Below are 24,246 nucleotides of genomic sequence, written 5' to 3'. Positions count from 1 at the left end.
AGATTAAATCATTTTGATAATCATCTCTGAATAACTTATGACAGGAAATGGAGATGGAACAAAAGCTGGATCAGCTGAAGGATGAGATCTACAGAACTGTGGAAGAGAATAAAGGATTGAAAAAGGTTATTTATTATTTCCAACTTTTAAACTAATGAAAACTGTCCTTTGTCATATAGTCATAATGATTATGTAACAATGATTTAACATTCATTGTTTTTTAAATCAAATGTGGTTGGTGAAAGAATGTTATTTGTTATGCTAGCAAGTGCACCATGGGAATTCTGCCGGAAAGTTGACACACCTACATCACGACAATCACAAACCAAAGGTAAACTGTCGTGTTTGGATTGTCAGTACTGTGTTGTCAATAACTGAATTTTTTATGATGGACAAATATGCTGTATTGATTCACTGATTGTTTCAGGAATATTATGGGCCTGAGTTTGTCCACAAGTCTGCCAAACCTATGATTAGAATATCTGTGCCATTGCAAGGGGAGGTAAATCATCAAACCAAATTTCAATATGCTAGATTTTAGATCGTCATCAAATCCATTCAGATCTTTATGCCATAAAGGTCAACAATTATTTATAGCAATATCATTGTTATTTATTGCAAAGATGTTTGTTTACCAGTGAAAATAATTAGGCATTTAAAGAGCTATATTGATCAATTTGATGCATTCTAAAGAGAAAAATCATTTTAACTGGCATGCATTTAGTACTATTGAAAAACGGGAAATGTACAAACTACAAGCATGCATAAAGTCTGAAAATTAGATACACTGTAAATCAATTATCAATAGTGATATACTTGGCATTTTATGGTCAATATCAATTTCCAGATGGACTTGCACATTTAATATTAGTGAAATCTTTTATATTGGACCATTCATTTTTATATGTAACAAATATGTACCGGTATAAATTTTATCTGACGTTACATTTACATGTATTTAATCTTGTATCTTTTTGCTCCTTGATGACGAAATTGTACTGGTCATGAACGTGAGAGAGCAAATGAGAATGATATAACCTGTCTTCTTGATAAATGTAATGTATTTTGATGTGAAGAATGAGCCTATGAACTTTGACCTCTCAGAGCTTAAAAAACCCCGCCCATGTGCGACGCGTCGTGGTGGTGCTCCTGACAGGTCAAAAACTGGAGGCCCTGGTGGACCCCAGCACCACCGCCCAGCAGATGTTCGAGTCCATCATCACACACATAGAACTCCCAGAATTCTTCTTCTTTGGGCTTACGCACATCAACGGTGATTTATCTTTTTATTATTGATTAATTTATAATGATCGTTGGAATATGACCAAAGTTTAAATTTGTACATGTGAACTTGAAGGCTAAAAGGAGCTCTTTTTTTTTTTTTATCAAAGTTTGTCAGGTATTTGCTGGTGGTGTTGTTTGTGGCTTTAACTTTTTTATTGAAATACTGGAACAGACTTTTGCACAAAGCACCCTTGAGTAAAGACAATTCAGCTATTTTCACATAAATTAGGACTACACCCTCTTGAAAGGGGAAAGCTGGACAAATAATACGGCCCCTGGAGGGTATAAATCTTCAACAAGGGAATGAATAAGGGAAAAATCATTTAATCTTTCTGCCACATTAATTAAAATACTATCACGTGTTTATGATATTGCTAAACAAACATCCTGATATACTGAAGATCAAAGTTTGTTCAACCAAGAACGGGGCTTCCTGAGTTGTACAAAGTTTATTTAAAGAAAAAATCATCATATTTGAGATTCACCTTCTAAATGCATAGGAATGTGTTCTTATAAATAAAAATTCCTATTAGTTTTAAATCATGACCTCCCAGACCCTGGTTAGGGCCGTAACAGGTGTTCAGGGTTTTATTGGGTAAAAGAAAAAGTAACTGAATTAACTGTTACCCAAGTGAGTGATGTGGCCTGTTATTAGTCCAGGTATTTTGAGGTAACTCCATTTAATCACTTGCTTTCATTTTTTCAGAGGGAGAGCATTTCTTCATTGAGCCTGACACGAAGCTTCACAAGGTGGCGCCTGAGGGCTGGAAGGACCACTGGAAGGAGAATGGCCCTGTCATCACCCTGACCCTGTACGTCAGGGTCAAATTCTACCCATCCAGTGTGACCCTGCTAAGGTAAGACCTCTCATTTTGAGAAATTTGCATACTTAACAATTACTACTGTAATAATAAGCCTAAGTAGACTGAAATGATGATTTACCAATTCTCTCAAAAGCTTAAATGTCTTACCAAGACATGATAGTCAAAAATGAATTCATGCAAATGGCATTGGTCTGTAAAATGTCTTGAGATGAAAAGATTCTACAGACACAAATTCATGCAAATGGCATTGGTCTGTAAAATGTCTTGAGATGAAAAGATTCTGCAGACACCTTTTGTTTGTATAGAATTTATTTGTTTCATTGACTTAATAAAACTTTCTTTTATTTGCCAGACACCAGATATCCAAGCACCTGTTGTACCTACAGCTTAGGCATGACATCCTGGAGGAAAGAACTCTTTGTGATGAAGATCAGTGTGTGGAGTTATCTGCCCTTGCTTTGCAAGCAGAGTATGGAGATTATGACCCAGAAAGCATGGGCAAGAACTACTTTCTGCAAGAGCATTACTTTCCACACCGGGTCGTGAAACGCCTGGGCAGTGTGTACATCAGAGATCATGCCACGGAGGAACACCGCAAACTGGCAGGATTGACGGACAGACAGGCTGAGATAGAGTTTATTAAGGTCAGGAAAGTCAATCGTCTCAATCACTCAATTTCTTATAATGATGTGTGATGAAATTGATGTGATCAAAAGGAATGCAAAAGTTTAACTTTCATTTATCATTTTCTTTAGAAAGCAACAAAACTTCAAGAATATGGAATCCACTTTTACAAGTTACAGAAGGTAAGACTATGCTGATACTGATGTAAGAGTATCAGTCATTTACTTTGTGAAGGTTGTTGATACTTAGATGGTCACATTTTTTAAGTGATTTCTTTTTTAATTTATTTACATACGCATAGCTTAGAAATAAATTTTATAGTTTGAATTCATGTCTTCACTTGGCAGAGTAAGACCAACACAGCAGACATTATATGGGTTGGGATTAATGTCCATTCCTTGTTACTGGCTGAGAATGAACTCCAGGGCAAGAGATTTATGATCCAACAGTACCCCTGGCAGAGCATCAAGAAAGTCTCGTTCAACAAGAGGCGCTTCAGCATCCAGAGTAAGCCAGACCATGGAGTGGAAAAGCCCCCAAAGCTGAACTACTACACCAACAGTTACAGGAAGTAAGCCATCTTCCAACATCTACTTTTTCGGCATGCAATGAAGTATTCAAAGATTTCTCTTTCTTCCTTTGGAGGAAAAAGTTATAGTAATTCTGGCAGCATGTAGGATACAGTACCGACCAGACCCAAGCTAAAACCAGAGCAGACCCCAAGTAACTCAAGGTTTACTTTTGGGGTTTACTTGGGATTAACTTGGGGTCTGCTTTTTAAAAAAAATTATACTTTGGGTCCACTCAGGGATTACTTCGGGTTTTTCAGGGTTTTCTTTTGGGTCCACTTGTGTGTAGCAGACTCATCTTTTATCTTACCACCTGTAAGCCCCACCCATTGTATATTCTAAATACACATGCAGTCTCTGCTGTCTACTTCTGATCAGGGTTTACTTTCTGTGTCCACTCTGGGTCTATTCTGCATTTACTTTGGGTTAACTCTGGGTCTGCTCTACCAAATCCCGAGTAAACCCCGAGCAGACCCCAACAGTAGACCCAGGGATTAGTTAAGGTCTACTTTCTGTTAGGTTGGGTCTGATTGGTACTGTATATGACACATATATTATTCTCAAATTTATGTGTATGTTCTTTTTTCGTTAAAAAGGGGCCGTTATCTGCTGCAGTTTTCCACAGCTCAGCACAGATTTGAACTCAGCATGAGGTCCAGAGAATCCAACATTGATCCTCAAGGTAAGGAAACTGGGACCATTAACCTCATTGTATTGCATGAGCTGTAACAATCTCATTTACAATTTGTGATTGCTTTATATCTTTACAGAACTCACCCTGGACTCAGTGGCTGAGTTTATGTGTGATGAGAGCATGGTGGATGATGAGCAGAGCTCGAGCGAGTCACATGGAGCATCAGTGAGTTTAGATGGTGATGGGGTCCAGAATAAGCTTTGAATGACTCTCATACCAAACTTAGTTAAAATAGGGGCCAATAAGTACATTTTTGATACAGAAAAAAATTGATATTGAAATTTGATATTTATTATTCTTCAGGCATCAGAAGCCTTAAATGGATTACACAAACCAAAGGCTGAAGGAAAATCATTACCGTACGCATTGTAAGTTGAAATGAATAATAATTATCATAAATTATTTTTATCAATCTCTATATTAAAACTGCATGAAATGCAAAAATACATACCAGCAATGATATATACATTACATATTTACTATGTATGTAGGCATGGTTTAAAACTGATGAAATGTTTTAATATTTTATTTAGTTTCAAGTTGATACTGGTACTGTAGGAGCAGAAATTTTTATGGGGATTTGAAATACAAGAGGATTTGATTTTATTGTTTTAAGAAGAATCATACTAAACATGTAACTTTATGAATATTTTGGTTTGGATTAAATTTCTTCAATAAGTAGTACCAAATCAGTTTCTGCTTTTACAGTATACAAAATTTAGCAACTGAAAAAACGAATAGATAGTATATGTATTGCAGTTTACTAATTTTTGCATTTGCATGACTCTTTATATACCTGCATCATGTTTGTGATATTGTCTTGCTATTACATCGTTCATGTCATTATCATGTGTTTTGTTAAGCCTTGTTTTGTGAGCTCGGTCAGGCTAGGAATAAGTCCATTCTATCTATATAAAGTTCTACGTGCATGTTCAGTATGCTGCATGATGTTTCTTGTCAGACCCCCGCCCTATAAAGCGGAGGCCAGTGTCAGCATGCTTGACCTGCGGCAGAAGTATAAACTCCCCTCGGACAAGAAACGGGAACGTTACGCCGTGTCCACCGGAGACATCTTCCGCGAATCGCTGAGAGAGGAGCCCAGACCTCCATATGTTATAGGTAGTGTGTGCATCTTGTTTCATGACTAACAAACTTGACATACAAATCAATACATGTTTATATCCGATTACAATGAAGAGTGGTAAAGTTGTTCTGTTTTTTGCAAGAATGCTTTTCTTGAATGCACACATATATGATTAAAAGCCTGAACTATAGCATGCATATGTGTAATATTTTTAACTTGGATAGAACTAATCAACTGTGTGCACATGTATAATATACAGACTGATGTTTTGTTTGCCTCCACAAATTCATTTTAAACATGGGCATTTTACTAACTTTGAACACGCATAAGTTGAATACATTGTTGTTCAGTTTAGAAAAAAAAAGATAATCTGATATTGGCCCTCTTTTAGAGACAGCAGACCAGACCAACTTGGATGGGGATATGGGCCCCAACGAAACTGTTAACAGTATGTAGTCATGATTCATTTAGTATTGCTCAATTTTCAGTTTCTGTAAAGATGTACATGTTTGAATCATTCTGTTGTATAGAATACAGAAAATTCTGTTTGAAGTATTAGCTATGAAAACCTGCCTACTCTGCATTTACTATACAAACACAAATTCAAAATTGATTTGAAATTCTGATAGATTTTGACCCTGTGAGGATATACAGTATCATAGTAGCTAAGAGACCAATTTATCTGAGTAGAAGAATTGATTTGAAAAATAATTGATTTAGAATAAACTATTCATTTTCCATTGATTGAACATTATCAAAGCTTTTTTGTACAATTTAGAAATCAAATACTACCAGTACAATGTTTTAAAAATTTGTCATTTCAGCCACACTTCAAAAAAGATTTGATGACGAGCTTCTTTCTCCGGAACAATCTGAGCGAAATGTTTGCGAGATTGTTCTGAAGAAGGCACCTAATGTTGGCTTTGGCATCACTATAGTAGGCGGAGAATGCTCCAACAAGATGGACCTTGGGGTGTTTGTTAAAGCTGTTGCCCCAGGAGGTCCTGCCTTTCGCAACGGTCACATTAAGCCGGGCGATCAGTTGATTGCGATCAATGGGCAGAATCTTGAGGGAGTCCAGCACCATGAAGCAGTCAAGATGATAAGGTACTCGGGAGACACCGTCAGACTGCTTGTGTCGCAAGTGCGAGCGCCGAAATCCATCAAACGCAAGGTCGACCTTAGAGATGCCATGGCCAAGTTAAGAACTTCCAATGCTAGCCCATCTGATATCCAGATCTATGGTCAGATATCAGATGGGGACCGTGAAAATCATGACAATTCAGACCATATTCATGTAGACAACATTCCATTTGATCATGTAAGAGATGACCCATCTGTTGCTGATGTGTCAACCATGTCACAAATCGAATCCATAGAAAGTGAAATTTTTCCTGTAACTGACCTACCTCAGGATAGTCAACCCATTCCTGCAGGTGTGTATCGTATACTGTATATCCAGCGTTTTCGTGATTATTTAAATTTGGGGTTTTTTTGCAATCACGCAAAAAATATAGTATGCAAAAATGACATCTGGTTTTGTGTGCAAATGGAAGCATTTTTTAAAAATCACAATAAATGACAGATGCAAATGATAAAGGTTACATTTTTACCTATTTTTTGATAATTTTGTGACACACAAATACATGGATGTGGATAAACATTTATATTATACAGTGTACAATGTGAAGTTAGGTTAGTACTGAAAATATGGTTGCATTTGTAGATGTACTTGTGTACATCATAGCATATGCATCATATGATATACAGTAACTGAGATTTTAGATAAATCAGTGGATTCTCAGTAATATTAGTTTTGGGTTATTTTTTTTTTTACATTTGTGTCACAGTAAGAGACCCTGATGACACAGAGAATGATGTAGAATCAGAGGTGGATTCAGACTTGGAGGAGGGGATCCAAGCTATAACAGAGGGGCGGGGACTGGATAAAGCAGACCCTCAGAAAATGTTACAAGCGACAGAACTAAATGAATGGCAAAAAATAGAGGTTACAGCAAGGTAACCAATTGAACTACATGTATTCCTCAAAAATTCTGGAATTGTTCTGACTATATATGTTAAAGGAGTTACCTTTGATGAGTCCTTTAAGTTGAAATTATGCTTGAGATGAATTAATGTAGGCTTCTTTTCTTCATTGGCAGTAAACAAGAGATTTTACCAGGGGAAATGTTTGAGGTGACACTGGATAAGAAAGGTGGCGATTTTGGTCTCAATGTCACTGTAAGTTTGGTTGTTGTTGCACATGTATAGATCACTCTGTAGACCAAAATATCAGGTGGCCTTAAAGAGCTGTATGAAATTAGGAAAAAGTCATGTAACACATCTAAGATGTGTTGCATGATCCAATTAAAACCAACTTAGAGTCTTGAATATGTATCTTTTTTTCTTTCCATTTAAAAAAATTGACATGTCAAAATGCACCATTCAAATAAAAGATATTGTACAAGTACTGATCATTGTAGAAATTTAGAAAAAAAATACAAATGAAAATGTTAAGTGATTGCATGAAAACTGCATATTCAAGAAAGGGGGATAGTACTAGTGAATGTTACTAAACAACTTTAAGTATTGGGATAATCAAAGTCTTGATGTCATACATGATTTTATTTGTAGGGAGGTAAAAACACATCTGTGAAGTTTGGAGGAATTTATGTCAAATCCATCATACCCCACAGTGCCGCTGCAGACCTCACTGGTCCAGGGATTATACAACCAGGTAAATGAATTAGATTCATCAGAAAGAACAAAATCTTGAAATTTCATTTTTTTTTAAAGTTGAAAGCTGATACTGTGGTTTCATTAATTTTCGTGGGTATCAATTTTCGTGGATTTTCTGAAAACCACAGTTTCAAGGATACGTAATTTCGTGGCCAATGATCCAATCAATACAAAATATTAGTTGAAATTGAATTTCAATGAACATTTAATTTCATGGATCAACTTAACAATGAAATCCACGAAAATTGGTATTCAATGAATATTGATGAAACCACAGTACATGTAGAGGAAAAATTTTAATGTTTGGCCCAATCTTTCAAGGGGACAGAATTCTGGCTGTTGGAGAAATACCCATGAAAAATGTCACACACAAACAGGCTGTGGAAATTATTCAGAATGCTCCAGATGTTTGTTTGTTCTCTGTTGAACGAGGCGCTTGTTCCATTTCCTCCAGGAGTTCTGTAAGGTCCAGCAACTCCTCAACCGGATCTGTAGAATCCAGACAGAATCCAAGCAAAACTCCTCCTATTATGCAAATGTTTACGCATGGAGAAAAGCAGCAGAAAAACCGTGACCTAGATTTGATGGAGGAAAGTGAAAGTAAAACAATATCTTCATCATCAAAGGCAGGAAGTACTGCTGTTCATGTTCAGAACAGTTACGATAGTTTCACAGAATCAGATCAGATTGAAAGCAGTGCCTCTGCCAACAGCAATGTGTCAGGAAACCAAAGCAGTGAAAACAGAGGCCAGAAAGAGGTGACAGATACACCATTGGAGGAAGATTCAGGCCCAGAATCCCTGGAATCCAGTGAAGAGGTGGATCAAAAGCAAGAAGTAGGAGGCCTGCAAAGGGAGGCTTCAGAACTAACAGACGCCTCAGAAGGAAGCATTCCCTCTAATGATGGAAACATTTACTATCCATTTGTTGACAAAGGTACAATGTAGATATAAATTAGTTTAGAGATTGTATACAATCATGAAGTTTTTTTGCAACTTAACCTGTTAATGATAAAGTATATCTGAATGCTTTTAATGCTTAGACTTCATAAGATCCCTCCTGCTTTGAATTATTGAGTATCGCCATATGAAGAATTGCTGATTTGACAAGGAAGTTCTATGTTTACTGATTGTTTTACTTACTTTATTCAAGAAAACACATTCATGGTGGACTTGAACAAGGGACCATCCGGTCTTGGGTTCAGTGTGTATGGAGGGGTGGATGTGGACACGGATGACCAGACCCAGGGAGTGGTCCGAATCAAGAAAGTCTTCCCCCTGGGACCCGCCAAATCCAGCCAGCAGATCCAGAGGGATGATGTCTTACTAGAGGTCAATGGAGTCCCAGTCAAAGGTCGCACACATGCTGTAAGTTCTGTGATTGGTCAGGGGAAAGCAACTTCTTCATGAAAGTTGAATGCCCTTAATGAATGAAGAATGTAATATTATTTCATAATTATCTATATAGTGTTAAGAATATTATGTACAGTGGTATGGTGAATATGGCATTTGAAACATTTATGAAGAAGTTGGGCATGCCAGAATGTAACTTTTTGTATTAAAATATGGTAAACAGAGGACTACTCCTGTCTTGCTTTTGCTTATAAATGTACTGGAAATAATATATTTATCATGATCACTATGCATGATATAGCTTATCCTTTGTCTATTTACATTCTAAAAGGTTTAGTTAAAATTTTATTTTCAAACTGGAATGGAGTTTTATTTTCAATTAATATATAAAACCTAATTTTGATAGCTGGCATGGTTATGTTTTGATTTCATTGAGATACAGACAGATTATTTCAAATGAATTTCCTTCCATCATTTCTCATCAATTTGTGTACTATGTATGTAATATAATCACCAAAAGGTTTATTTTCAATAAGCATAAAGATTCAATTGGCTCATGGAAGAATAACTTTATCAACCTTTCCTTTACCTGTAATTTAGCACCCCCTCGTCATAATCTCCTGCCCACAATATCTGTCCTTATCTCTCTGTTATTTACAAGCTTTTTTAAAAATACTTAGCACTATTCAGTTCTGACATAACCTGCATGGGAAATGGATCCTTCTTTCAGGAGGTTGTCTCACTTTTACACTCGGTTGTTTCCAATGTTAAATTACTGATGTGTCGTCCCAGTCATCATCAGTTAGCTCCCCTACCAAGATCTGTAAGTACTTGTGTGCCATAATTCAGTAATAGGATTAATTCTTATCTTAGGGTATTTGCCTTAATAATGGCTTTTAAAAATTTAAAGATGATATATCATGATTACAGGGTGTTGTTAGAAAAATACTGGATTGTCATTTATAATTGTCATAATTTTAGTTATATGACAAATTTTATCTTTTCAGAATGACATATCAAATTGGGTTAAAGTATTGGACTTCAATGTTAAGTCTTCTGTTTTGGTTTTTTAAAAAGTCATCTAACATTGACAAATGAACAGTAATTAAGGCAGATACTGAGGTTTATTTGATTATTTCATATATTAGTTAAGGTCTTGATAAAGAGTGTTTATGGATTTGTTTCTTTATATTCTTACTCTTTTATTTTTTTTTGGTTTTATAGAATGTTAAAAAATTTTGAGTGCACCTAAGAAAAGTATTATTGAAAATAAAAAAGAATGTAAAAGCGTTTACTTTGTTAAATACTTCAGGTATTTACTATGTAAGTTCAAATAATGCAGCATTTTCCTTTCCTGTATTGTTACAGAGCAGTGAAGAATGGATGGAGCGCAGAGCGGCTGCTCGCCTAGACGACACAGGAACCCCCTCAGAGACAGAGTCCGAAGACGAACCCATTCTGTACCGGGACACCCTCCCTGACCAAGGAGTCATCACTCCACCCTCAGGATTTGCTTCCCCTGGGGCAGATCCAAATCCCCAGAACTTGGTAAGGTCACATTCTTGATATTTTATTGGTTTTTTATTAGAAACTGAAAGTGAGAGAACTACATGTATAATGAAAATAGATACTGTTTTGTTTCCAGGACGTGCACTTCACACAAAAATGTAACTGTTGACCCATTTAACTTTAATGATGTAATGATAGATACCGGTATTTGAATATAATGCACATTTTATGAATTTGGCGTTTTCCTATGCTAATCTCTCTCTGTAAAGTGAGTGTAAAGATGATTAATATATATTGTATTGTTAGCACAGAAAATAAAGAATACCTGTAATTATAAAATGCACCTGTTTTCTTCCAGTTTGTCCCTCCCCCAACCAGCCCTCCACCTCCCCTCCCTAGAACCCCTCCCCCATCCATCTCACTACAGAACAGCCCCCTACCACTCCAGCAAAATCCAGGTTTGGGGCGCTGGGGAGACTTTGAAAATCTACGAACAGCAGTCAGTCCCAGATCTGTTTACAGTGATGAGTTTAACTCAACCTTTAACTCCACCCAAGAGAGTTTGGAGGATGTGTATGAGCCAGAGGATAAAGGTCAGCTGATTGACCTGGCTGAGGGCACAAAGAAGTCAAGGTCATCTAGCAGCCAATCAGATGCTAGTGAATCATCAACAGATTCTATTGTCAGGTATAATGTGTTTTTTATCCCCTTGAAAACAAAACTTTTGGGGATGTTTGTCTGTGTGTGGGTTATTCTGAAAAAATATTTACATTAGTTTATGAGAGGAAATCATTGGAATCCAAAATATCTACCCATATCTCCCTCTGTCAACCCTACTTTCTGGTACGGTCCACAACTCTTAAAAAAATATCAGATGCCCATACTTTTCACAAATGTTTCTCATGACCTGTTGTTTGTCATGACCCTGTTCTGAGGATATTCTTATAGCATTAGTGTCACATCATCAGCTTGGTAGAGGAAGTCTGATGGGGGACCTCAGACTTTCTTGGAGAGTGTTAGTTAATTTTTTAGTTAATTTTTTGTGCAGCCTCAAAAATTAATAGAACTTGTGTTTTGATTTTGCAATTGTAACAAGTATCTCATGATGTTTGATGTTATATGTCATGATGGTATTTCTTTAATGAAATTCAGATCTCCGCTGAAAAGAACCTTAAATACTGCTGAAGGTCTACAATCCACTGCTTCAGAGAGTGGCCTGGATGCCATATTGTCCAAAAACAACAAACATCTAGGAACAGGCACCAACTCACTGCAGTCCTCCGAGCTTCCCTCAGATGAAGAGGACTTGAGTCTAGGGGACACAGAGCAATACAGAAGTTCCCCTACAGCACCAAGGGGTTCCCCAATGGCTGATGCTTCAATGCCGAGGGATTCCCCACCGCTAAATATAGTTGTTAACATGGATTGTTTAAACCAGACCGAGACATTTGATGAAGGGAGTTCAGGGAGTAATGATGATGACTCCGAAGATGATCAACTTCTACCAGGGGTATGCTTGTTTCAATTAATACATCCCTAAATATCTATAAAATGCTGATCTAGTTCATACATGCATGAAATATATACAAGTGCAACTTGGATTCATTATACATTGTACATCAATTGCTTTTATGTAGGCCAAACGTGTATGATATAAAGGAGCAATTAAGGGTTATATGCATGTAGATGTTAATTCATGCATTAGAGGCAATCTTGTGGGAATGGGTTCAAGGGAGATTTTGACTGTTTTTTCAAGTCCATGACTATTTATTGGGCTCGACATTTTTAATGGCATGAATTGTTAAATGAAATTGAAATGATGTAAAAGAAAATGAATACGAAGGTGAAAACTCTTATTTTTATCCTTTTGTGTGTGATGATAGGAGATTGAGGTGGAGCTGGTGAAGGATGAGAAGACGGGGCTTGGGTTCTCTGTGTATGGAGGGGTCAGCAAGGGGGGCTGCTACATCAGGGACGTCGTGGCAGACCCAGCCCTGTCTGATGGCAGACTCCTGACAGGGGACCGACTACTTAAGGTAATATAATTAATTTGTTTATTATAATTGAAGTAAAATACCTAGTTTACCCACTAAGCTATTATTACTAAGTATTTAGCTAAAGGCAAAATACATGGTATACAACTAAATGTAAACAATCATATTCTTACTTTAGTTTGCGTGGCTGTTTTCAATGAGGATTTACACCTGCCTGTCATATTTTAATCTGTACATGTATAAGTTTGAATTAGAATAGATGTTAAAGTACAATGTATTTTAAAATTGTTGAGATACAGAGCAGTTGGAAAAAAAATGTAACTGTTTTAATTAATGGTAGGATGTGGTAAAATGTTTCCAGAAACTTAAGACAGGTGGAACCAGGAATTAGGATTTTGTATTGATGATATTTTGCTCAAAAGTGCATCATATTTTATGTAACAGGTGAATGGCTTAGACCTTACCAAACTTAACCACACGGATGCAGTCGGACATTTGAGGAATGCCAAAGGTCAAGTCAGAATCCGAGTCTATCGACCACCTCAAGTCCCTGCTCCAGTATCGGCCCATCCACAGGTAGAGAAGTCTGAACCGATTAGACAGGAGGATTCTGAGGAGGAGAGTGAGGAGGAGGAGGAGGAGGAGAGTGAGGATGGAGGTGAGACCATGAACAGCAGGTATGAGCCAGACTCCATGGCATCCACAGCAGACCTCACCAGTGTCACGCAGGTGAGTGAAATTATATAAATACGATCAAGTAGGTACTTGATGATTCTCCTTTTGTTATGCAATGGAGCTGTATAGTGTTCTTATCTATTTTGCATCTATAAGTAACTCTACAAAGCTTCATGCATAAAGAAGGAAAAGAAAAGGATATCATTTTAATTGTACATGTACCGGTACATACAAAGATATGCAGGTGAAAATATATTTATTAAAAATGGTTTTGATAAAATAAAGGTTAAACCATGCTGATGCCAAGATTGATCTGTAAGTAGCAATGTGTAACTGTGTTTCAGCCTGACATGATACACCTGGAGTTGGACCGTACCTGTCCTGGGGGCCTTGGATTCAGCCTAGTCACTGCCGAGAAAGACCACCAGACAGGGGTGTTTGTCCGATCCATCCGACCCAACAGTCAGGCCGAGCAGGACGGGCGACTCCGCGTCATGGACAGAATAGTACAGGTATTTTCAAAACTATACAGGTTCATACAAAATATACAGGTTTATACTATATATTCCTTATTTTTTACAGGAGTACTTTATTCTGCAATTCTGCTGTTTTGTATCAAATTGCATGAATATAAAATCGCAATGACCAATTTTTTGTTATAACGTCCTATAGTTCGAAATTGACTGAAAAATAAAAGTGAGACTTCAAAATCCGCAAGAGTTGCTTCTGTGATTTTACATGGAAATTGATTCCTCGCATTTAATTAGGAATCTACAGTACAAAATATACAGGTGTCAACACAATTATACAGGCATTGCAGAATTTTACAGAAATTGCAGAATATGAATGAATGAATGAAATGACTGTAATGCTGGATTTATTGACAGAAATTTTATGATTGCTTTCAGTCTGTGTTAAATTACAGTTTTACTTTGATTGCTAGATAAATGGAGAATCAACAGTTGGATTGAACCACACCAAAGCTGCCCAGCTGATAAAGGCTTCCCCAGACCGAGTGACCCTCACAGTGTCAAGGTCTGTAAATACCCAGTAATTTATTCTATTGACAACTAAGACATACACTGGTACAAGCTATGAAATAATGTATGTTGTCCCTTGTTTTAACTGACCTCAGGCTTTTCTTGTTGCTCTTCTGATGCAGGATACATGTTTCTCCTATTGCAGATATACAGCCAGACAGCTTGAGACAATGACCCCACCTGTGATGATCAACTCCTCAGACGATGAAGAGGAAGAAGACTATGACTATGTTGATGAGGACAGAGGCCATGATGATGAGTACAGAGGTCATGATGATGAGGACAGAGGCCATGTTGATCAGCTGACGGCCAGCATGAAGGATGGTGTATACGACTCTGAGGACGACGATATGGATGCACTGGTCAATGAGGCTGAGAAGCTGCTTCTGTCCTCGGGGTCCTTGGATCTGAGTGAGCGAGCCTTGAATGAGGGCGTTATGAAGACCCCAGGGGTTTCTTACAAAATGGCAGAGTATGCCTTGTCCGATGAAAACAATGATGTGTCAGAATATGAAACGGAAGGAACAGAGGAACTCCAAGAGGGCCTGAAGGCACTGTTGAAGGGCAGTGCGAGGAACCAGACCTTTACTATTGACACCATACAGAGGAAGCTGGAGGTGGAGGTCCCAGAGGTCCTCACCCCACACTGGCTGGACAGTCTGCCACTGATTGTGGTCGCTGAGGAGGTCAGGGGTCGAGTGCCGGCTCTAATCAGCAAACTACAGCATGCTCTGGATCAGAAGAACCACCAAGAGGAGTACAAGGTTAGTGAAAACCAGGGAAAGGTTTACATAAGGCCTAACAAAAAAATATGTTTGTTTACGGTTTCCCGACCGACCCTATATTTAATCGCCGACCCTAATTATTTTTATCCATCGTTAGAAATCCGGAAGTCACACGTGGGTACGTTTAACTTTTATATTCATCTTAATCGGTCAAGCGTTTGAAATCGAAATCGAAAGTGAAAAAAAAAACAAGGTGATTATATCTACGTCCACATGTTCTCTGCAGTTTGAAGAATGCGCACACATAAAGCAAATGCAGTTAATAACGGCATTGCCAAATAACATGACATTTACCCAGGTGTTCGATCTATAACATGGGGGAAATGAAAAGGTTCCCGATTTTGAAGTACGAGGCAAACAACATGGAGGCAGGATAGTTTTGACCACAGGAGTCGGCGATTTTATCAATTTCTTGAAAATAAATGAGAAACTGGCAAAATCCTACCAGTGAGCGTAGCGAGCGAAGCGACAGGATGGCAACGAGTTTTCTAGATTTTCTTTATTTCGCTAACCAACCGATATTAAACACCAGACATCCGTGGTGTTATCTTTCAATTTCTTGAATTTATTTCCCTAAAATTATCCTCAAAAATCATTTTAAATCCATTTTTGCACATCTCTATCACGGCCATGTTTGATGCTTGTGATGTGCAATATCATGTTTTTTTTTTTTTAAATAATGGGTGTCTGTTTTGTATAAAAACTTAGCATATCGAGCCATTTTCAAGGAACATTCTGCATAAAAATATATAGTCTGTTGCTCTACTGATACTATTACTAGGTCAGGCGCAAATCGAAAATTAATCCCCAGGGGAGTTCTCTACTTAGCATGTTAATTGTTGCAACAGCAGACATAAACTATTTTTTTTGTATTGTCTTATTTATTTCTAGAACACATTTTATCCACCAATTAATGAAGATAAAGTTTAAGATCAATAAACCTCTAGATTTTATATTTGATAACAAGTACCTAGATTCTATAAAATAGACTATAAATACGAGGCACGATTTTTACTACGAAACTGAAAGGGTCAAATAAAACCACGTGGTCTAAAATTTAAATGACAATAACATTCACAGGGGTGCATGTGGCAAACAAAAGTAAGCATGACACAATGGCAAAACAGTTTAGTATTATCAGTTTACGAGGGTTGTTCGGAAATTATTGAGACATTTTCTCTTTATTCTTTTAGGAAAAGAAATAAACCTTTGAAATTTCACCAAAATGTAAATCATAATAGAGTTTATCAATGTAAAACTTTTCTTTTCCATGGCATGAATAGATCATTTTTGATAAGTGGATCAACGTGCCTGCGTCCAGTGACCCAGCGCAACCGCAAACTTTTCGCAACGTCATTTTAACGCTTCTCATTGCTCCTGTGTTTAAACACCTTACAAATGACCGGAAATAAGAATTATTTTTTATTTCTCATATTTTGTTTTGATTTCAAGATGTCATCATTTACATTTTCTCTCATTCTTGATTTTTATTTTGAGTTCTGTTTACCCTAAAATCAAATTACTGTGAATGTCTCCTGCTTGTTTTTATACCCCCGCAAACGAAGTTTAGGGGGGTATATTGGTTTCACCCTGTCCGTCTGTACGTCTGTCTGTCCGTCCGTCTGTCCGTCTGTCTGTAGACGCAACTTTGTCCCCCCTATAGAATTTTTTATTACTGCATGGAACAGTTTGAAAATTTGTACATATGTTGAACACCATCTGAAGATGTGCACCTGCAATTTTTTTTAAGATCAGACAAGATTTAATGATTTTATGACAGTTTTCATTTTCCTTATTCTATGTATTGTACACTAATGTTGAAAAGTAAGGGAGGTAATCCTTACAGATTTTATTAATTAATTAATAGAAAACACTCTAAAATATATTTATATAAATACATCCAGATGGAGTTTTTTTGTCTTTATGTCTTAATTAATAAAAAAAAAATTTATTTTTTATAAGTATTCTATCAACTGATAATGCAAAGTTTTTGTTTGTCAATGATAAATTCTTAGGAGCTAATGAAAACATCAAAGACAAGTGTGGCTGAATTCATGTGTCCCAAGGGAGCCATTATCTGAGCCATGGTTCAGATGGAGCATGTGTTTAGGGGAAATTGATAATCTGTAAAATTGGTGATGGCTTTGGGGCTATTTTAAAACTGTTTCATGTAAACCAAAAGGTCTATCATTATAAGGAAATAAATAATATAATTATTAATAAAGAAGTTAAACTATTTTTAGAGGTTGTTTAAATTTATTTGTCAAGTAATTTGATGAAGTGACACTATTGGGCATTAATTTAAATGAAATTCAAAATTACTGATATGATTGTAGTGTTTTGGCAATTTTAAAATTGTTTGTAATATTAAATTTTCTTTTTTACATATTTTTACATAGTATGGTAATTATGGTAATGTTTTGGGAGTTTATTAAATTTAACAAGCTCATCAAAGAAAATCATAGTCCTATGGGATCAATTTTCTGATATGGAGTTCAATTGTGCCATAGGAGAAAGTGAGGAAAATTTGAAACAACTAATTGCATCTGTCAAGACTCTTATTAGAAAGATATTGAAAGTTTTATCAACAGAAGAGCATTGCTTGGCTACTGGTATTTCTATTCACTGCAAAGGGAGGGGTTATTGTCATTTTGTTGGTTTTTCTTTAAATCAATTAAATTAAAAAAATATATCATCAAATACATACATTTGTAAATGTATTACTGTTATAGATATGTATTTACAGTGAAATTCTGACAATTTTGATTTTAATTTTTCTTTGTTAACTATTTTTTTTTTTTTTTACAATTCTAGAATTTTTTTTTTGTATGTGTTCCAAACCTTAATTATTATTCAATTCAATTATTTGTCCCATTTGAAATTAGCCTAGCGGGGGTATTAGTCCCATTAGGACAGTTCTAGTTATTTTAGAACTGTTAACAACAGTTAGTGTGTAAACAGTACTGGATATTTAGTCTATTTGTCTTAATTCTAGTTAAACAATCAGTGAAAAAATATGATAAACTGAAGCTCTGTATCCCTGGTTATCGTATAATTTTGGTTTAAGGAATTGCGTGGCCTTAAAGGTCTTCTTCTGAGATTTCCACAAGTTTGATGTATATTCGCTGTGCCGTCTTGAGGTCATAATTCAATGTAATGTCGTTGTCATATTTTCTATTGCTTGGTAAATATGTTTGTACCATATCCGTATTTCACCTCGAAAATTAGTGAAACGTAATCAAAAGTTAGTCGCAAAATATAGCAAAACATATTTAACATGAACATATTTAATTTGATTTCTTTTAACATTAACTGTAATTCTACTGACACTTTGAAATTTTTTTAGTTTTTTAGTCTCCGAGATTATGCCTGCGCCAGGTACCCCGTTTTTCTACCGTCATAAACAAAATATTTAATTAACTTTCAATATTACTTTGTTTAATTATTTGTTTGGGATTCCTCAATGTTTATGCCAATTTTCGTAAAAATTTGTCACTTAGAAAGTGATATATTCGAGTTGTCTCAATAATTTCATGTATGTGACATTTCTGAAGTTGTGTAAAAAAAAAAAAAAATAATAAAATTAAAAAAAAATCCTACCTACCGACCCTATTTTTTTTCAGCATGTAACAGTAAACAAACATATTTTTTTGTTTGGCCTAAAGTTATAAGCCGTTATAGTTTAGTGTCAGGGGCATGCAATTTTGATTCATTATAATCGTTGTTCAGTAAAACAGGTAAGTTTTTTTAATACAATTTAAGATTAGAAGAATGAATCTGACTTCAATGTATTTAAAGAGTGAATTTGTTAAAAGCATTTGTTGCTGTATTTGGACAAAGACAGTAGATGCTTCTTTACATACTGGTAATCTAATTTTAAACCCAATCCATTTCCTTCTCTATTTGATTTTCATTTTTTTTCCTTTGTATGTGTGTGTTTGTTTCTGATTTTAATGATATAAATTACTATTTTCCTTATGAAACAGGAACTAAGACAGGTGAAATCCACTGATGAATGTGCAATAGCCAAACTTCCAGAAAATAAGCCTTTGAACAGATTCAGAAATATTCTGCCATGTAAGTGATTGTCATGATTAAAACTTAATGTTTAAAAATAAAATTCTTTAGGAATGACTTGTACATATGTCTTAGATTCTAAGGCTCATAGTTTTATTAAATTTTTCAAAACACATTTTGCAGATGACTTCAACCGAGTAGAACTGACAGGAAAACACAACTATATCAATGCCAGTCACATCTTGATGAATGTCGGGGAGATGGAGGCTCATTACATTGCAGCACAAGGCCCCCTTCCTGATACCTCACATGACTTCTGGCAGATGATCTGGGAACAGAATGTCTCGGTGATTGCCATGTTGACACTGGATATGGAGAATGGGAAGGTCAAGTGTCACCAATACTGGCCCGACTCTGTGGAAACTCCGCTGTCTGTGTGTGATGGGTAAGTACACATGTTGAAACTCCACTGTCTGTGTGTAAGTGGTAAAAGATGTGGAATCTCCATTGTATTTGTGAAGGGTAAGTACACATGTTGAAACTCCATTGTCTGTGTTTGAGGAGTAGGTAAAGATGTGGAAACTCCATTGTCTGTGTGTTTGTGTGTGAGGTGTCGGTAAAGATTGGAAAACTGGTCAAACTATTAAAAAGGCTATTTTTAGCGTATTTAGTCCAACGTTGTAGAAAAATTTTAAGATTTATGTTCAGCTAAGTTCATTCATTGTAATAAAAAAAATGATTGAATTTACAAATGGTTTTCTTCAATTTCAGGTTGTACAAACTGAGCTTGCTTAGAGTGCAGTCCCTGGAGCATTTTGAAATCCGAGAAATAATGATAGAGAACAGGCCTATGGGGACGGGACGTCTAGTGTACCATTTTATGTTCACCAACTGGCCTGATCAGACAGCACCAGACACACGACCTCTCCTACAGGTACGCAGGTGTACAGACTGACTTACTGATGTAATAAGTGCCATGAAATTTTAATTTTAGTGTTTGTATATTTAAACTTACGATGCATTAGTACCATCACATATATGTTCAATTTGAAACCATCTGGAGTTATATGCACATGTATATGCAAATTTTTAAAGACTACTGGCAAAAAGATAACAGAAATCTCTTCAGTCTCTTTATGCAGCATATGCTTTATTCTTGAGCAGTGTTTATGTTGGCAGTTTGAAAATGACTGTATTATTAATTAATAAACAAAATTACCATGATATGTTTACAGCATTTAATGTAAACCAATTTACAGAATTGGTATTTACAGTAAATCCATTGATCTGTTTACAGTATTTACAGTTAATCCATCGATCTATTTACAGTTTTTACAGTTGATCCATTGATCTGTTTACAGTTTTTACAGTTAATCCATTGATCTATTTACAGTTTTTACAGTTGATCCATGCCCACCATACCACAGGGCCCATTCTGGTTCACTGTAGTGCTGGGATAGGTAGAACAGGTGCCCTGATCACAATAGACCTGGCCCTGGCTCAGATAGAGAGAAAAGGAAGGGTAAGTGTACTTACTAAACTCTCTGAGTCTGTATACATTTAACATAATCAATTTTTTGCAGAATTTTTTATTTAATATTATTTAAAAATATCGCTTAGATATATGGTTGGTTAAGTAATCTGAAAAATATAGTTTGTGATTTATCTAAAAGAAAAACTTTGTCTGATATGTATTGAATTTTTCTTTCTTAATTTTTTTTTCAGTGTGATATTTTCGAAATTGTATTAGAACTACGCAAACAACGATATGGCATGATACAGGTCAAGGTTAGCCTCACACCAATTTTATTGATGTATATCTAAATAAAAAATGGGTGATGTCTATTACCATTATATGTTGTTTTTACTCAGTTTAAATGAATTGTCACAACTTAGCCAAATAATGAATATTTGATTAGAATTCACCTACTGGTGTATTATGTAGCTGTGTTTTTTGATAATTTTTAAATTTGTCTTTCAGGATCAGTATACCTTATCTTACCTTGCCTGTTTGGATGCCCTTAGAAGTCTGTCTTCCTAAAGATTCTATATTTACCCAAAATATTTTATGAATATTTCTTTAAATTTTTTCATCGTATTGTATACAATTTTTTTTTTTGAGATTTTAATTGTTGATTAGAAAGTAGTTGTCAGTACCTTTTTCTTTTATTTTTACCATAAATCTGCAATAGATGGGTCATTTTTCCTTTGTCAGGATGACTGTGAAATATTGTGATTTTTTTATTGTATACATTACTCATTTTACCTTTTAAGTGTAGATCACCTGTAAGCAATTGTATATGTGCAATTCATGTCTTCCTTTTTGTATGATATTGTTCTTCAGTTAACATTTTGTATGGGATTTTTTTTTTCTCTGTTGTGTCAAACCCCTATAATTTAATGAGTGTTAGTGTAATTATAAGTAGTTAAACAATTTCCTTTGATTTAAAAAAAAATTAACATATTATTGAACAACTAACCAAAAAATGTGTGAATTGTTATGAAAAACCCTGAATGTCTTGCAATCGATCTTGATATTTACAATGTTTACCTCATTTTTGATAGTAAATACATGTACCGTATATATATTGGTATGCCAATAACCTTCATTCAGTTAACATGTTGTATTAACCACCATTGTGTATCATAGTCATTCTTTACAGAGTTATCTTTCATGTTCAGCATTTCTGTGCCATAACTGTCCCCATTTCTATTGATATGCATTGTTTTGTTCATGGTTTTTTTCTTCGCAGCTATAACATTTTTCTTCCACCAATATTTTATTCACATATTTCATCAGAATAAAACAGCCGTATATCTTTTCCCAGTATTTCCTTTTAATAACACAATTCATTTCATTGTAGCATTAATTTATAGATGTTTCTCCTAGACATTCAGCATACTTTCATGCAAGATATATCAAGGGTATATTTATTGTCATTAGGCCTTGAATCATGTTTTGAAGACCATATTTTTAACCTTTTAATGTTACGTATTATAACAAGTATGAAAACCTTTAAAAAAAAAAGGCATGAATTATAAAGTCCCAATAAAATGTATATTCCTAGATATGTAATTCAATGTAATAATAATTAATATAATGATTAATATAATGCCTATATAAAGCACTGGTTTTTTCATACATGTATTTGTGTATTGATACATACCTGTTATATAAAGATTTTACATAAAATAAGTTTTAACTTGCCGTCCATATATCAAAGTATTGCCAGTAAATATTGGAGTTAAGAAAAATGCATTTACTTTTTAAAAATATTTCCATTAAATCAAAACCATTTAGTGAATATTAGTTTGTGGAGAAGAAAGATGCAAACAAAAAATGTTTAGGATAATTCGATGTTAAATTAATTTTTAGGTAGAAAAGTATTTTGAATATGAGTCTGACTATGAATATCTTGTAAATCTGACTTCATTTTTTCTGCATTAATATGAAGAGCATTTTATACAGCTTTGTGATAAATCTCTAGTCATTTGGGCTTTTCATTGATACCTTTAATTTAATTTACTTTGCTTTAAACATTATGTTACATGGGTTTGTTAATTTTGTTTACTTCAATGTTTTCCTTGATGCATTATGTGAACTTAACATTCAATTTTGCCTGCCTATTAAAAACTTTTCTTTCAGTACTGGTTTTTTACGAACATTATAATCTTTTTTTTATTTGATATCTCTATATTTATCCTTAAAAAATGCATTTTTATTGGTTTTAAATGATCTGACTAAATTTTGCTGTCAATTTGAAATCTAAAAGCATTCCGGTCTTGATTCATATTCATGTTCTGCAATATGGTATATATGATAGATATTAAAACCACATTAAACCACTAAATATTATTTGTTTTTCTTTTTTATATAAATTACAGATCTAGTTTCATCTATAGGTTGTCAAATTATGAAAGTTTGTTGCTGTCTTCTTGAGATTTATGTACATCTGTTATTGGACAGCAACAAACTAGACAGGCCATTTCATGTAAACTTGTGATAAAACAAAACCAATAGGTTTTTCCAGCTGATCTTAACTCGTCAGGCCCTCGGGCCATTAAGCTAACGGTGTCCAAAATTTGGTCTCAATCTCCTTTTTTCAATAGGGATATACGTGTATAATGGAGAAGTAAGAAAGCGACCAAATGTGAGCTAATGTAACTTGTATGACACCTGAGCCTGACCCATGGGACTAAGTGAGCTTATGATATCACGTGACGCCCGCGGGTGGCGGTAATAAGTAGCGTCCGTTGTAAATGCGTCTCCACAAATGTTTTTGTGTGATTGTTTTTTGGGGTTATGTTTTAGCTATTTTTCCCTTTTTTTAAAAACCACTGTAAATGCAAAAAAAAAAAAAATCTGCATGAGGATCAGTTGCTGTTTAATGGTTCATTTATATTTGATCCAACTTGACGAAGTTCTTGCCACTGAAATGAAATTTTTAGAGTATATCTGTAGGTTTTGGGTCTGAATACTTATTTTTTAGTTTAACGTTTTTCACAATATTTTAATTCTAATGTCCAGACGTGTTAAATCGCATTTTATAACGAGTAGCACACATCCCACGTAGTTGCGAGTATTTATGCTTCAAGTAACAAGTTATGCTTTGTAGTCCACTAGTAGTCACTCTACAGAAACAATTGTCATCTTCTTAAATTCCAACTAGAGTAAAAGAATTTATTAGCATTGATTTGGTTGATAGCCTTACCGAAGCGTGGTATATATATGTAGCTACATCTCCCCCATACCATGTTGTATGCATAGTGAGGATTGATTTCATTTCAACCTGTATAGTGCAAAGTTGATTTTAGTTCGGATTTTCCCGGCTCGAATTGCTTATCATTAGAAAAAATATGATTCGAATATAATCGTTCATAAAACATGTATCGATCTCTGACATTATTGTAACTCTATTCAATATTGCATGAATTTTGAAAACGGAACGAAGTGTTGTTAAAATATATACTCTTATAGTATTCGGAAGCTCTAAGGAGTTGACTGATAAGTTGGCGCTAATTGTGGTTTCGGTAATCCAAGAACATATGCAACATA

General features: G+C 35.2%; 1 protein-coding gene across 5 annotated transcripts in view; it reads left to right on the top strand.

Moving 5' to 3' along the window:
- The window catches only part of LOC105347683 (tyrosine-protein phosphatase non-receptor type 13), a 36,386-nt gene extending 14,374 nt beyond the window's left edge, over nucleotides 1-22,012 (top strand). For 3 of the 5 annotated variants that reach the window (XM_034457916.2, XM_034457913.2, XM_034457914.2), the window contains 34 exons: nucleotides 45-125; nucleotides 266-331; nucleotides 428-502; nucleotides 1,105-1,273; nucleotides 1,991-2,141; nucleotides 2,461-2,752; nucleotides 2,864-2,914; nucleotides 3,080-3,303; nucleotides 3,898-3,983; nucleotides 4,072-4,160; nucleotides 4,299-4,363; nucleotides 4,957-5,114; nucleotides 5,471-5,527; nucleotides 5,904-6,515; nucleotides 6,930-7,098; nucleotides 7,236-7,320; nucleotides 7,714-7,816; nucleotides 8,140-8,754; nucleotides 8,971-9,185; nucleotides 9,901-9,993; nucleotides 10,539-10,718; nucleotides 11,038-11,366; nucleotides 11,832-12,189; nucleotides 12,563-12,715; nucleotides 13,118-13,402; nucleotides 13,693-13,860; nucleotides 14,292-14,383; nucleotides 14,534-15,152; nucleotides 19,160-19,250; nucleotides 19,374-19,635; nucleotides 19,962-20,124; nucleotides 20,584-20,712; nucleotides 20,916-20,978; nucleotides 21,172-22,012. In XM_034457916.2, coding sequence (XP_034313807.2) covers nucleotides 45-125; nucleotides 266-331; nucleotides 428-502; nucleotides 1,105-1,273; nucleotides 1,991-2,141; nucleotides 2,461-2,752; nucleotides 2,864-2,914; nucleotides 3,080-3,303; nucleotides 3,898-3,983; nucleotides 4,072-4,160; nucleotides 4,299-4,363; nucleotides 4,957-5,114; nucleotides 5,471-5,527; nucleotides 5,904-6,515; nucleotides 6,930-7,098; nucleotides 7,236-7,320; nucleotides 7,714-7,816; nucleotides 8,140-8,754; nucleotides 8,971-9,185; nucleotides 9,901-9,993; nucleotides 10,539-10,718; nucleotides 11,038-11,366; nucleotides 11,832-12,189; nucleotides 12,563-12,715; nucleotides 13,118-13,402; nucleotides 13,693-13,860; nucleotides 14,292-14,383; nucleotides 14,534-15,152; nucleotides 19,160-19,250; nucleotides 19,374-19,635; nucleotides 19,962-20,124; nucleotides 20,584-20,712; nucleotides 20,916-20,978; nucleotides 21,172-21,231 — 6,408 coding nt within the window. In that variant the 3' untranslated portion in view covers nucleotides 21,232-22,012. The remainder of the gene's footprint in view (nucleotides 1-44; nucleotides 126-265; nucleotides 332-427; nucleotides 503-1,104; nucleotides 1,274-1,990; nucleotides 2,142-2,460; nucleotides 2,753-2,863; nucleotides 2,915-3,079; nucleotides 3,304-3,897; nucleotides 3,984-4,071; nucleotides 4,161-4,298; nucleotides 4,364-4,956; nucleotides 5,115-5,470; nucleotides 5,528-5,903; nucleotides 6,516-6,929; nucleotides 7,099-7,235; nucleotides 7,321-7,713; nucleotides 7,817-8,139; nucleotides 8,755-8,970; nucleotides 9,186-9,900; nucleotides 9,994-10,538; nucleotides 10,719-11,037; nucleotides 11,367-11,831; nucleotides 12,190-12,562; nucleotides 12,716-13,117; nucleotides 13,403-13,692; nucleotides 13,861-14,291; nucleotides 14,384-14,533; nucleotides 15,153-19,159; nucleotides 19,251-19,373; nucleotides 19,636-19,961; nucleotides 20,125-20,583; nucleotides 20,713-20,915; nucleotides 20,979-21,171) is intronic. The other 2 variants (XM_034457915.2, XM_034457917.2) reach the window with 2 other exon arrangements.
- Nucleotides 22,013-24,246: the final 2,234 nt, after the last annotated feature.

This window comes from Magallana gigas, chromosome 7, assembly GCF_963853765.1.
Source record: "Magallana gigas chromosome 7, xbMagGiga1.1, whole genome shotgun sequence".
Lineage (NCBI taxonomy): Eukaryota > Metazoa > Mollusca > Bivalvia > Ostreida > Ostreidae > Magallana > Magallana gigas.
This window is presented reverse-complemented; position numbering and strand designations above follow the sequence as displayed.